We start from the raw sequence: 13,996 nt of genomic DNA, 5'->3' as shown, positions 1-13,996 counted from the left end.
AAAATAAAATCACTGATAAATGATGTTGAAGGTCACACCACATTAATAAAATTTAAGGGGTCACATAATCTCCTAATCTCTTCCAGTAATTTTTATAGAATGATCCCGGATTAAGATGCTGTAATTGGATATATTAGGCATTTCCAGGTTATTTATTGCACTCGGCCTGTGTGTGTTTCTGTTATCTGTCTGGACAGTCCGGCTGCGCAGTGAAACCTCCACCCCTTAGCTATGGGTTATTAATAAGAGTGTTGTAGATGTGAATTCATTAAGATTTCCAATAAATGTTTCAAACAGATTCTATTTTAGTGGCTCTAAAGGCTTTCTAGCGTTGTGTCTATGCAGTATGCATGCTGTTATGCAATATGCATCCAAAAGTAACCTTGCGCACGAGGTCAGAGAAAACTGAACACCCCGCGACCCCTGCTGTTTGGGAAATGCATTGCAGCTAATTGTGTCGTTGGGTTTTATGATTTTCTTACAAAGCAATAAAAAACAAACAAGAGTCAACCTGGCTTAAGAAGCAACAAACTGATTTTATGAACATGGATACTTGCCATTACAAATACTTTGTTACATGAATCTTCTTTTTTTTTGGCAAAATATAGGATGAAATTATCTACATATTAACTGACAAGAAAAAAAAAACAGCGAGTAAAGGTTTTGGTCTGGTACATGAAGCGAGTTTCTTTTTTCTTTTCTTTTTTTTTTTTCTTTACATACATGAGTTATTCTGAAATTGCTTTTACATTCAGTAGCATCTCCTCTTCGCCCTCCAAGCGCATGCAGCCTGAGAGTGGAAACGTAGATAATCCTTCCTGACAAAAAAAACAAAAAAACAAAAACAAAAACAAACCAGTTCCACACACGCACACAGTCACACAACTCACACACAGTATAGAGACAAGCCCACCTTATCTTTCTAATTCACATGCATCAGGAGGCAGTTAAGGCTGTTAAAACCATCTGTAGGAAACTCGTGATGCAGGGCTCGGAGTCTCAACTGTGGTCCATTAAAGAGACTCAAAAAGTTTTTAAAGCAGAAAGGAGACAACGCTTTTAACTGGTGGGCTGTTTTTTAGTTTTTTTTCTTTTTTTTTGTTTTGCTCTTCTATGCAGGAGATAAAAAGCAAAATAGCAGCAGCGACATGTGTGTGTGTGTTTAATATAAGAGTGAATTTCTGCAAAAGAAATCATAGAGGCGTCGTTTACTCGTGACTCCCACAGAGTCCTGAGGTGGGGGTCTACTGGCACACAGACATCTTTTTTTTTTGTTCTTTTTTTTTTGACATGTGGTACAAACACGGCAGGCCAACACTCTCGCACACACACTACTTTTCTTAATTACATTCGCACCATTTTGTTCCTCCACAAACACGTAAACACAGACGGAGAGGGAGGGCTGGAGGGAGCGACCTCCCCGACGGGGTTGAGAATACTCCAGAGGCATTGAAATGGCAGCAACTCCTCAAGTTCACTTCTCCCTCGGTTCCCAGAGTCGGATAGTTGGGTGAAGGAAGGAAGGAGGGGGCGGGGGGCGGGGATCAGATGAAAGGGTTTCTCGACGTCCCCCGACTGGGGTAAACATTCCCCTGTAGGACAACAGCGAGAGGCAGCAACAGCGAGGACTCGTTAAAAGAGTTCACAGAAACACGAGGGCTCTGCCAAAATATGCCACTAGTTTTCCAGGCAGCGCGCGGGCACTCACCGTAAACGGGTTCACCGACATCGGCCGAGGGACTTTGGACTGAGACTCGGATGTGGGGAAGGAGGCAAAACCTGCAACACACATGACACGAGAGAAGGAAGGAAAGAAAAAAAAAAAAAACGTGTTCAGTGGAGAAGGCGCTGAAACCAGAAACCGCGGAGCCTCCGGGCCTCCAGCAGCAGCTCTGTTCTGGGCGTGTTGATTGGTATTCCTGGCCTGTTGCTGGTGGCCACCGTAGAAATAATGAGACATTTGCCGCGCGTCGGTGCATCGCGGCTTCTCAGCGATTTCATCAGCAGCGAGCGCGCGAGTGGTGGACGTCACGAAGGGAGGCACGGCTATGATTCCGTCCAAGACGTGGCTGAAGGAGAGCCAAATCTAGTCTAGCGAGGACGCCTTTTTCACAGTGTGACGCGTTGTTTTGGTTTAGCGCTGGGGCATTACAGTGAAATATGGTTTGTTGTCAACACTCAAACGTAAATTGCAAACACATTGTCTTCAAGCTATTGAACTACAGGAGGTGAGGCGTCTCTGTGTGAGCTCTGCGTTCAGATGCACTACACACGGCTACAGTAGCAGACTGACTGCCATCAGTGTGTATGTAAATGATATAAATGAGACAATAAATCACAACAGTGGGTCTTTGTCATCTCAAGGTACAGACACACCAAACCGACATCAAAGATCTACCTACAACGGAGTCAGACTGTGGCGTTTAGACCAAAAAAAAAAAAAAAACGCTTCATCAGGGGGTCCGACATCCCCAGAGGATCCGTCAATTCAATAAAATACAATGTCTGCATAATCCATGCGACTATGACTAATACAAGATGAAAAGAAATCTCACCGTTGGTTTCCTGATTGGTAGCTGACTCATGAGGAAATGCATTCTGGGTAGCGGGCGCTGGGAAGGAGGCAGACGGGGGAAAAACGGAGGTGGGCGAGGTGACAAACGCACTGGAGTCACCTGGAGAGCAGAAAAAAAAAATAAAATCAGACGGAGATCATGTCAGTCTATGTGGGAAACAGTTGGCATCAAATGAACCGACGTTACACCGAGAGGCCACAGGAGGCGTGAGGCAGCTATGAGCAGCGGATACATAAAACGGATGAATAACTGAAACGGAGATGATAGAGGAGCTCAGAAATCTAATAATGAAACTTTGGTTCAGATATAAAAAGTAGGAATGTTAATTTTTATCATAGTTTATTAAATCATAACTGATTCCTGTCCTGTTCCTGTTCTTCGAGGAAGTTGAAATTATTTTAGACACTTTTTACAACTAGTTTTACGTATTTGTCTCTTAACCACAAATCAGTTGGATCATATTACAAAGCGTACATCTTGTTAATTTAAGCTGTTGGTCCGCTATGGATGTATATGATGCAGTTATGTCTTGAATATTTAGACAAACGTGTCATTTTAAGTGTGTGAAGCCTGATTGATATATCTGCAGACCGATATTATCGGACGATACTGGACCACATGCGCCGATACCAGTCTTGCCTGATATTTTAGATATTGATACTTCTTTGCCTAATAGATGGTTGACGGTTAGAAACTTCGTCGTTTGCAAAACTCTTATTAGCACCGTCTGCAGCAGATGTAGCCTAGCGCACATCTCAGCTGAGCAGATGGTGGCGCAGAGTCAAGCTGTGTCTTCCCGGTAAGCTGCTAACTAGATAAATATGTTGCTGGGAAGTTAACAAAAAAAAAGGCGGCATCACTTTCCATGATGATTATGACTCTATCATAACCCCATCACAGAGAAACATCATGGCGTGAGCGCTAATCTCACCTGTTCATAATGTTAGCTTTGTTCGTTTGGGAGAGTCCACTGAAGTAGGTTTCATGAGGACTATAAGATTAAAAGTAAGGGTTTAAATAAGGCAGGGGTCTTTCATTTTCAGGCCAAAGACCCCCAAACTGATGGAGAGATTAAGTAGGGACCCCCTACCTACTATATGTGCTCTATATTAAACTCAACCTAGTGCTATTTATAAATATACATTATCATTATTATCATTTTGCATTCATTATTAATCTATCCTTTATCCCTTTACTAAGATATGTTGGATTCAGGTTAATGTGTATTTAAAGAAATTTAAATTTGTAGCAGGAAATTAAAAAAATATATGAAAAATATCTTATCAACCAAAGATTTTGCGACCCCACTGCAGTTCCTCCGCGGACCCTCTAGGGGTCACGGACCACCTGTTGAAGACCTATGATATAAGGCTTTGTAAAACAACAAGACTTCCTTCACAAACTGTGATGCGAGAGTGTTATCTTAAAAAAAATATGTGTGTAAACTGGTTAACATGAAGCTACTGGAGGCAGAAACTTTATAACATTTTAAAACCAGAGAGTATGGGGGGTTACACGTCCGAGAGCGTGGACGCGAGGCTTACCTCCCGAGGTGCTGCTGAAAGGGTTACTGGGGGAGAGGGCAACAGGCTGCTGGGAAGCAGAGCCGGAGCTGAATGGGTTGGGGAAATCTGAGACACACGGGGAGAGAGAGGGGGGGGAAGAGACAGGGAGATAATTCACAGTGCGTGGGGTTAACAGGGTACATTCCTGCCTTTTTAAACCAACACCGCTCTGAGTCTCACAGTCTAATTAGAGGCTTCAGAGATGAAGGAACTGCATGTGATTATGGTGCAGGTTAGCAGGAGGGATCAATGCGAGTCTGTGATCGGTACCTACTTGCAAAGCTTTGGGAGCCGGAGACAGCATCAACACCGGGGGAGCTGGAAAAAAATAAATAAAAAGCAGATCAATCAGAATGTGGCCTTTAGATTTTTCCACACGCAGGATTTTTTTTTTTTGTTTGTTTAATGAGTTGATAGGTTAAACAGAAGCTGATTCGACAGTTTTTGTCTTCTACCTGGCAGGAGTGGAGCTGGACGAGAGCCTGCTGCCAAAGAGCGTGTTGTACTGCGGGGGGCCACCAGGCGGAGCTGCAAACAAGCATTTCGTAAAGCCTGAAATGAGGCCTAATTTAAGACATCAAGTGCTGCTGTTGTTTGGAAACATGAGTGAAAATCTCACTAGAGTCCAAGCTGTTGTTGCCAGTCATCGGAGAAGAAAGGAATTACAAATGCACTAAATTAAATATCATCTCCGTGTTCAGCCTGATATGAATCAAAGTGAGCCGCGGCAGAAAATCAATAACCTCCGTACTCAGGGGCAGGCAGGGGAGGCTGTGATGAAGGAGGAAAACAAGAACGCTCCTCGCAGGAAGCTCGAGGGCTTCTCACATGAATCCCGCGCATTAAACCGGACGGCTTGGATCGCCGGACGAACGTGGCCGGTTTTAAAACGAATCAGCGAGGCGCTTTGATTAAGACGTGTACATGATCTGGAGCAAGCACAATGAATATAATTCAGCTGCTGAAAGCCTTGGCATTTGGAGTAAGGATGTTATGCAACCGAGCTGAGCTGCCCGTGACAATCTGTATCACATGCACGCTCAAACTCTCCCCCCTGACTCCCTAGCTATCTGTTACACTGAACTACTCCTCATTAAAGGCAAAGCAGTAATGCGCACGTAGCATTTTGCTAACGTAGCTGGTCAAAGTGAAGCTAAGTTTAGCTCTTTACTATACAGCTGGAAGTTTAGGTCAACGTTTTCTGAGAGCCCCAAGATTAATCTGAAAGGTTGTGAGATGATTAATGAGGCAGAAAAAGGGGGAAAACAAAGCTCTGCTACGTAAATGTTCATTCATTTCTGTTGTTATTAAGCTAGCGGTTTTTAGCTGACAAAATAAAAAGGCCCTCTTATTCCTAAAGCAGATATCTGCAATGTTTTTCAAGGACCCCAAAAACTGATGGAATGTGCAGCACTTCCACGGACCCCCTATGGGTCCCGGACCCCCTGTTGAAGACCCAACAAATTTACGGCAGGTGAGCAATACAAGCGTCACCTCAAAATATCTCCTACCTGCAGCAGGGGGCGGGTCGGAGAAGACGCTGTCCAGGTGTGACACAGCAGCGTACCTGTCCTGGGCGTTGGAGCTGCCGACCGGCGGGGTCGTCTGGCCCACACCCGCAGGCTGGTGCTGCTGCTGCTGCTGCTGCTGCTGCTGTGGTTGAGACAGAGACTGGGGCAGAGTCTGCTGCTGGGGGTGGCTCAGACCTCCGAAGTCCACGCTGAGAGACTTGGGGAAGGCCCTGAAGGGTCCTGTGGCCCCTGAGGCCGAAACTGTGCGACCTGAGAGTGAGAAAACACGATTAAAACCTCAGAGCGAAGAGAGAGAGAGAAAAAAAAAGGCTTCCTGTGAAGCATTCAAGTGTTGCTTAAACTTTGCATGTTTCCTGTTTCAAAAACATATCACTACTGATAATAATTACCAGCAGTTAAACATTTGTATACCTGAACCACAACAAAGCAATAAACGCTTATTCACACAAAACAGTGAGATAATTATCCAATGTGGACAAGAAGTCTTTTAAGTGCTCAGAAAATAAAAAGTAATTCATTGATAACATCCACTGAGGAGGATCACGCAAAACGACTCAAAGCTCCAGGCTTTCCAATTAATTTAATAAAAGAAATTCTTCGTGAAGCCTAATTCTGTTAATTCACTCTTATCTATTCAAACAAAAATAATAAAAATTATATCGTTACTCCTGCTGACACACATATATCTGACAAACTTGGAGCGAGACGACGGGAAGCATCGGCAAACGAACCCATGCTACGCTAATGTTATCATGCTGCAAGGCTTGTAAATGGCAGGATAAGCTCAGCGTGTGTTGTCGTTTTAAGCATTAGCGTTAAAAAAATAAATAAATGAAAGTTGTGGCAGTCGGCCAAAAGGTTCTTAGACACAATTGTTAGATGGTAAAACAAAGGCAGGAAGCTACACTGTTCAACATGTAGCGAGCAAACATTAGCAGCAAAGCATGCTGGCATGAGCCCGTAGGCCGTTAGCATGGGAACGAAAATGAAACGCAACTCTGTTTGAAGTCAGAGACCAGACCAGACTTGACTTGATGCAGGTTGATATGAAGCATACACAAGTCAAGCCGCGTGCTTGTTGGATGCGATCATGTTTTCAGTGTCAGGCTGTGGAGATAGCGGCTGCGCCCATCCCTGAGAGCATACCTGAACTTCCTAGAATACTTGTTTGGGATGTTAAAGTGTGTCGTGGGATTACAGCTGCGCCCTACATAGTTTCTAAGTGCTTCACCGCCAACGTGGTGCGAAATATCAGCAGGCCTCTGCTGACGGGGGCGGCGGCAGCAGCAGCTCCTAAAAATAGCTTTACTTTAAACTTTTTCCTCTGAGGACACAGTGTGTGTGTGTGTGTGTGTGTGCGTGCTGTGTCTTTGACCCTTCCAGCTTTCAGATCCGAGCTTTGAAGTGGGAAACCTGACTGATGGCGAAAAATATTGACCCCAATTGCGGTATGTGACACTGGCCAGGCGTGACTCGGGCAGCTAAACGAATACGGCCGCGTCTCTTCCTCACAGCCCTCCGAAATAAAGCCACATGCACAGCGGGGCAAACCCCGATAGATCGGCCATCCGCTACGAATGGCACAGCGCGGGAGAGCTCATCGATCTCAGCCATTCAGCACACACTCAGAAGCGTCAGCTGGTGCCGTGTCTTACCTAAAGTGAAGTGGTTTTTGAAAGAGCTACTGGCTACGAGGTCAGATAGGATAGGCAGAGACAGAAAGGAAGACATGGGAGGAATCGAGGGAGGAGAACAGAGGAGAAAACGTCACTGGTGTCACATGGAACTGCTGTCATCTGTGGCCGGCTGAGCAGTCCGCCGAATTTCCGCTATTGATGAAAAGCATGTGAATCACGATGGAGGAATTTTTTTTTTTAACCAATTTCCGGACTGTAGCGGACAAATATGTCTCCAACACCAGCTCCTTCTCTCTTAGTTCTGCCGAGTGACACTCAGAGGCAACAGCCATGAGAGGAGAGTGTCATGGCTGATGACATCGCAACACGGTGTCAAATGTCCCAGCTAGAGGCTCGTAGAATAGAGCGATCAACAATAATCAGTCAACCGGATGGAAATCACCCTGATTAGAGAGTCCAACTCAAGTGTGTTTGTGTTTACATGCCCCAAAACTATAATCAGAATAAGCTTTTTTTAAACTAAATGTTTACACCAGCCCTCTACCAGTCTGCTCTTATTGAGGTGGTTACATATTTGAACATTTTCTTTAAAAACTAATAATATGACTTGACACACTTGACACAACAGCAACCCAGGCTAAAATTTGTGAAGAACGTGTCCAGTGGGGGGCGCACCTGAGGGCCGAGGAAGTGCGGGGAATGAGGGGGCGTGGCCTTGACCTCCCAGCGCCGACGACAGAGATCCCGGCCGCTGCCTTTCTATCCCACACAGAGCGGGATCTGCATTGAACGGAGACAGTCGGAAAGTTAACGACGAGGCCTTTGCCACGAATGTCGCTTCCCCCGACAAAGATGAACCTCCGCCGACCTTTCAGGGGAGGGTCCCTGAAGCTTTGGGAGCGCGACGGCCGAGCGGTGAACACGTCCGTCCGCATGTCGGCGGGTGAGATGGTGGGAGCTCGATCCCACGACGGCAGCTGCGACTGAGACTAGAGGACGAGAGACAGAAGAGAAAGAGTGAGTCTCTTTCATCCTTTCTCAATAATTCATAAGCGGAGGCTTTGATGTCCAGGCTACCTGGCCCTCCGACCGTCCGACCCATCAGTTCCTGCCTCTGCAAGTGAATTCAGGTCATTTCTTTCCCTTCCATTTTCTCTTTGAGCAACTTGTCTCTTTTCACTTCCTCTTTTCAACCCCATGCCGCTATTGTACTGTCACTTTATCTCCATCACCATCTACCTCGCGCTCAGTTAAGACACATTTATCCTCTCACCAGTGGCCTCGCTGATCGGGCGTTGGGGGGCAGGTTGTGGGAAGGCAGCTGGCCCGCTAGGGGGCCGAGGGAAGTGGGCACAGCTTGGACCCCCGGACTCCAAGGACCCTCCACATCTCTCCGGTTCTTACTTTTGGAAAAGTGCCTGCAAAAGACGGGGCCATAAAGTGATTCCGCGGCATTAACTGTCCTCATAAATATCCCCGGAAAGCTTCACTAAACCCCAAATAATGAAACATGTTCTCAGTCCCATTGGTGCCATTAGCTAAATGCTAACGGCAGCATGCCAACAGTAATATTCATATAAATCTTTATTTTTGAAACAATGTCTTGAATTAGCAGTAACCGCTACAGCTTAACTTAATGGGTATTTTTTTTTCAAAGGTTTCTGAATAATTAGGTGGTTTAATAAGAGATAATATAAGCGGGAGCCTAATCATCAAGTCGTCGAAATAATCATCAGCCGCAGCCCTCTTCACATCTTAATCTTCGCTCGTGTCTGAAGACAAATTCTCACCATTTTTTCTTCTCATATTTATCCTGAAGGAACTCTTTGAACTTCTGAGAGTCCTTCATGTCGGAGCAGCCGTCTGCCTTTGGGTCAAACACACAGAGCCACGTCCTCCTCCCGACCTGGACACATGTAAACACCGGGAAAAAAAAAAAAAAAAAAAGACTTTAAACACAACAGGCTGAGCCAGAGCGAGCGGGAAGTGTCTGTGTCTAATTGCTATCGAGTACACCATCAAACTACAATCCCTGCCTTTGTTTGACAGCCGAGTCTCTGAGAATCTCTCGAAAAACAGAGCCTCTCATCAGTGATTCACCTCCAGTGAGAGACTCTGGAGTGCAGCGAATGATACTGGCAGTGAATCACCACTGGCTGGATCACTCTCAGAGGATGAAGAGGAGAAAAACCCGGACCGTGCACAGCTCCACCACCGCACGGACAAACATCCAGGCCAGCGACAAGCTAATAAGGAACAGCGGGCACCGGCCCAGACGCGATTAAACAGGCTGTGATATGAGCTCAGGAGTGAGTGCTGCCCACACCAGCGGTCCCCAAAGAGGGTGCAGTGGAGCGCCCCCTTTTTTATTTCTACTGTAAAAACACGATTACATTTCAGTACATAAAAAGGAGGTTACATCTAGAATTACCCAAACATAAGGAATAAGCAACAAATATCAACGATTAATTCTAGTGAGTATGTGCAGTAAGATTCGTACGGAGGGCAATTAGTGCCACAATTAATTTGACTTTTCTTCCTGTATTCAGTTTTGTCGTCAAAGAAAGATTTTAGAGCGACTTTTTTCACATTTTCCAAGATTTTTCTCCTGAATTCTCTGGAAAAAAAATAAACACTATTTTTTTCATTTTTTCAGTGGCATTAATCCTCTTCCATACATTGGTTCCATGACCTGAATTGAATGTTTTTAAGCTGCTACTGACCTCCGACAGTCCTAAAATATAATTGATATAGGATTAATCATTTACAGCGACTATTCAGTAACTGTGAGGACTGGACAAAAAAAAAAAACAATTTGACCCCGTATTATATAAGGACAGTGTGACATTTTTAACACTTTTCCATAACTAAAATTTAAAAGGAAGCTTTCCTGCACCTGGCACAAACATTTTGGTAATTTGAGTTAGAGTCATTTTAAGCTTGAAATCTCTTAGAAGGAGCGTCCTGGTTTCAAATAAGGTTGGGAACCAGTTTTGTGCACAGACACACACACACACACACAGACATAGAGACAGAGAGGAAATAAAGTGTGGTTTTTGTGGGACAGTAGCATTCTTGCCAAGAAGAAAAGCCCGACCACAAAGACTGGCTTGACTGGCAGCCTCCAGGAGGCGTCTCATATTCCATAAAAACCCAGAAAGAGACGCCTAAACCTGAACTTAGACGAAAACAAAACAAGAGACCAACGGCCTCAGATAACTTGAGCGAGTCAACAACAACGAAAAGGGCGAAAGCACCCTGAAAAAAATGCATGTTTATTTTTCCGTGTCAAGCGGCAAAACAGGTGCAACGGATCGTGCGTCCCGGCCGCTGCTCCCAGGTGGAACATCGCTCACCTCATTGCCGTGGTTTTGGAGGAACTCCACTTCCTGCTGGGAGAATGTCGTCATGGAGATGGACTTGACTCTGTGGGGAGGGTTGAGGCCTCTCCTGGGACACAGGGGGGGGGACATAAGGGAGGAAAGCTGAGTGAAACAAGAAAGCGAAAGACGTGAAGATCTGTTGTCAGTCCTCACCTCTGGGGCAACAAGAGAGGGACGGAGCAGGTGGGGGGGGGGCGGTGTTTGACATGTGATTGTGAATTTAAGGGAAGATTTGTTGTGGGGAAATGTGCCGCGCACACACACACACACACACACACACACACACACACACACCCCTTGTGACAAGACATTTGTTTTCTTTAACCGGGAGCCTCCTGTTTTCTCCATGCCGGGGACACAAAGTGGGACACCGCTGATACATGTGCAAGTTATTGCGCAATAGCCCTCGCTAAAGTGCTGAAAGTCGTCTTCCTGAGGGGTGCTGGGACTGAACATGCAGAACAAAATGTGACACCACGCCACACACACACACACACACGCAAGCACGCGCGTGCGCGCGCGCACACACACAACACACACACACACACACTGGAGCCTAGAGAGAGAGTGAGTAAGAGAGAGAGAGAGAGAGAGAGGGAGGGAGAGAGGGGGTAGTGTCAAACCTGCAGCATGACGAAATGAAACGTAAGTCAGAGCTGGAAAATGACCAACTAGCGGTCTGTCGTTTGTGAAGCTGTTGGAAGACACGCACGAGAGAAAGACAGAGAGACAGAAAGAGAGTGTGTGACAGAAAGAGAGAGACAGAGAGAGAGAGAGACTGCGTAAATTAATGTGTGCGCACATCCTCCGCATTTGCACCAACAATCCCCTGTTTAAAATATAAAAAGAATGCATTTGATTTCTGGATATCTGGGTGGTGCATGGTGGTGAAATCTTAGGCCTGCTACTTTTAATCTGTCAGTGTTGCTGATGCTACACGAGCAGTAAATAAAAAAAAAAACCGGAGGCGCGGCGGTATTTTTTTTTTTTTTTTTTTTTTTTACTCACAGCATTCCGGAGCACGACGTGCAGACGAAGCTGCCCACGGTGATGTCGGTGTAAGTCACCCCGGGCTGGTTGCACTCGAAGCAGTGTTTGTTTACTCCAGACTGGGCCAGCTCCCGGACCTTGCGGGCGCAGATCTCCTGGTTGTCCCGGTGCTTTCGGTTCGACATTTTATTGTGGCCGGTGCCTGTGGTCGGTGTAGCCCGGTTGCCCTCCTCCCGCTGGATCCCCCTCCGTTTACTACGCGGAGAACCTCACGCCCGCATTATGGAATCGCTTTTATGCAGCTTCACCCCAATGCAAGGCGACAGGGAGGAGAGGCGCGTCAAGCCGGACGGGAGAAGCAGCGCGCGCACCGGAAATGCTACGGGCCGCCTTCAAAATAAAAGCAACGAAACGCTGCGGTGGTCGGTCGCGTTTTTACCTTTTGACAGTCTGTTTCTTTAAATAAAATCTCTTCCAATGTAACCACTGGTGACTCGATCGAAGCTGTTTGTAGGTCAAGGTATTTTCCAGTAAATCTCTGTTTGTCCAGTGAGACAGCTATTTCCAGATTACTTTGCCTTAACAAACAGATAAGATTAGGGATGGCGGTTAAAGTTTGTTTTCCGATCCAGGTTTCCTTTTAAAATTAACAGCTATGTTTTTAAAAGAAAGATGTTAATGTATAATCTGTCATCCGTGAAAGTGTGTTTATTTAACGGTTATTAGTTATTAGATACAGGAATAAGAGAGGGCTTCCTTTCGTTGTTTTGAATGTGTTGCATGTCTGCTATGGAGGTGTTTCAGGCCCATTGTGGATAATACAACATTTGCAGCTTTACAAATTTGATTTAGGTTATAAATCTCTATTAGGTACCGGAATCCCTTGGCAGTCTGTTTAACGATTGATTTGGAGGTCTTTATTTGCAAATCGATGCGGTTGATTGGTATAAATGACAACATATCAACAGGCTCCAGCAGTTTTATTTGTTGTCCTGTCTAGCAGAACAACACTGTATTCAAATTACTCGCATACAGGGATGTGAGGAAGTGATGGAGAAGATTGTGACTGACTGTGAAAGATGTTGTGGGTTCTCATTGACTCCAGGAAATGATGCAGCAGCCAGATACCGGTTTCAATGCTTATTATAGTTCAGTTTATATCAGTCCGACCAATCTTGAGGGCAACATAAAACAGAGACAGAAGGCGGAGTTACAAAAGTTACACTGATCAGCCGCGACATCAAGACCACTGACAGGAAAAGTAAATAACAATGATCATGATGTGATAATCCTATGCAGTGCAATGTAGACATGCAGCACCCACCTAGACCACACCAGGAAACCCCCACCCCATAGCAATGACACTCCTTCATAACGGCAGCCATCCCCACCCAGGATGTAGTCTGACACACACACAAACAGTCCAGGAACAACTAAAGAACAGCACAAGGTGTTGACCTAGCCTCCAAATTCACTACATCCCAAACTGATCAAGTGTCAGTGTAACGAGCCACAGAGGCTAATGTTATGCATGTTTTCAAAAGAAACAAAAGCCTTTTATTATTTTTATTCATCCGTGGGTGAAGCCCACCAGACATTCACTTGACCAGGGCCTGTTAACAACCAAATACATCAACACCCACCATGGTACGTCACTGTCTGTCATTCAAAACATTTGAGACGCTTCAGACACTCAAGCCTTTACTTTGAAAATCCTACCGGATGTGTTACCGCATGTTCTGTCTGGTTTGGTACTTGGACAGATGCTCGGGGGATCTCCTGTCAACGACAAACAAGAACCTGTCGAGGGGCCAAGTTTTGCTTCATACACCAGACCGTTTCGTTTCTCCTTCTGAAGCGTCGCTCTGTGCGGCGTCAAATGTCTGCGCTGCGACTTGTGTGTGCGCCATTTACCCGGCATTACCCGGACCGACCTTTATTTTGATGGCGAGATGCTGCACTGTTGTGCGCTCTGGAAATCGGACGCGGGGGTTATTTAAGAGCTCAGATAAAATGGGGAAAGGAAATATGAATCAGTGTACATCTCAATAAAAACATTTATTGTTCATTAATGGAATTATTCTTTAGTTTTCTTTATTTTAAACCAGTTGTTCGTGACCATAGGGATAACATCAGGACTTTGGTAAATGACTTACTTTCAAACACAAAACAAAATTTTTGCCCTGAGAGATCATCCTTGGATTATTTATTTTGATGAAGCAACTCAGCAACAGCGGACCTACCTACGCCCTTTCCGTGACGCCTGGAAAAAAATGAAGAATGAGAATTTCAATTGCAGTCTTTCCCACAGGA

At 45.4% G+C, this 13,996-nt stretch overlaps 1 protein-coding gene across 2 annotated transcripts; it reads right to left on the bottom strand.

Annotated features, from left to right (window-relative positions):
- Positions 1-516: 516 nt before the first annotated feature.
- Positions 517-12,178, bottom strand: agfg2 (ArfGAP with FG repeats 2). 2 transcript variants are annotated; one of them, XM_047594631.1, is made up of 14 exons: positions 11,702-12,177; positions 10,667-10,760; positions 9,101-9,216; positions 8,584-8,728; positions 8,179-8,299; positions 7,986-8,090; positions 7,329-7,361; positions 5,653-5,922; positions 4,597-4,669; positions 4,416-4,459; positions 4,121-4,207; positions 2,556-2,675; positions 1,709-1,779; positions 517-1,592 (listed from the first exon to the last, which is right to left on the bottom strand). In XM_047594631.1, exons 1-14 carry the CDS (start codon positions 11,866-11,868, stop codon positions 1,545-1,547), a joined length of 1,494 nt encoding a protein of 497 aa, XP_047450587.1. In that variant the 5' UTR covers positions 11,869-12,177; the 3' UTR covers positions 517-1,544. The 2 variants fall into 2 exon arrangements, with proteins under 2 accessions (XP_047450587.1, XP_047450596.1); XM_047594640.1 differs by lacking the exon at positions 7,329-7,361 and having other exon boundaries at positions 11,702-12,178.
- Between the last annotated feature and the right edge of the window lie 1,818 nt (positions 12,179-13,996).

Source organism: Mugil cephalus, chromosome 1, assembly GCF_022458985.1.
Source record: "Mugil cephalus isolate CIBA_MC_2020 chromosome 1, CIBA_Mcephalus_1.1, whole genome shotgun sequence".
Taxonomy (NCBI): Eukaryota; Metazoa; Chordata; class Actinopteri; order Mugiliformes; family Mugilidae; genus Mugil; species Mugil cephalus.
The sequence above is the reverse complement of the archived record's forward strand: the minus strand, read 5'-3'. Positions and strand labels throughout refer to the sequence as shown.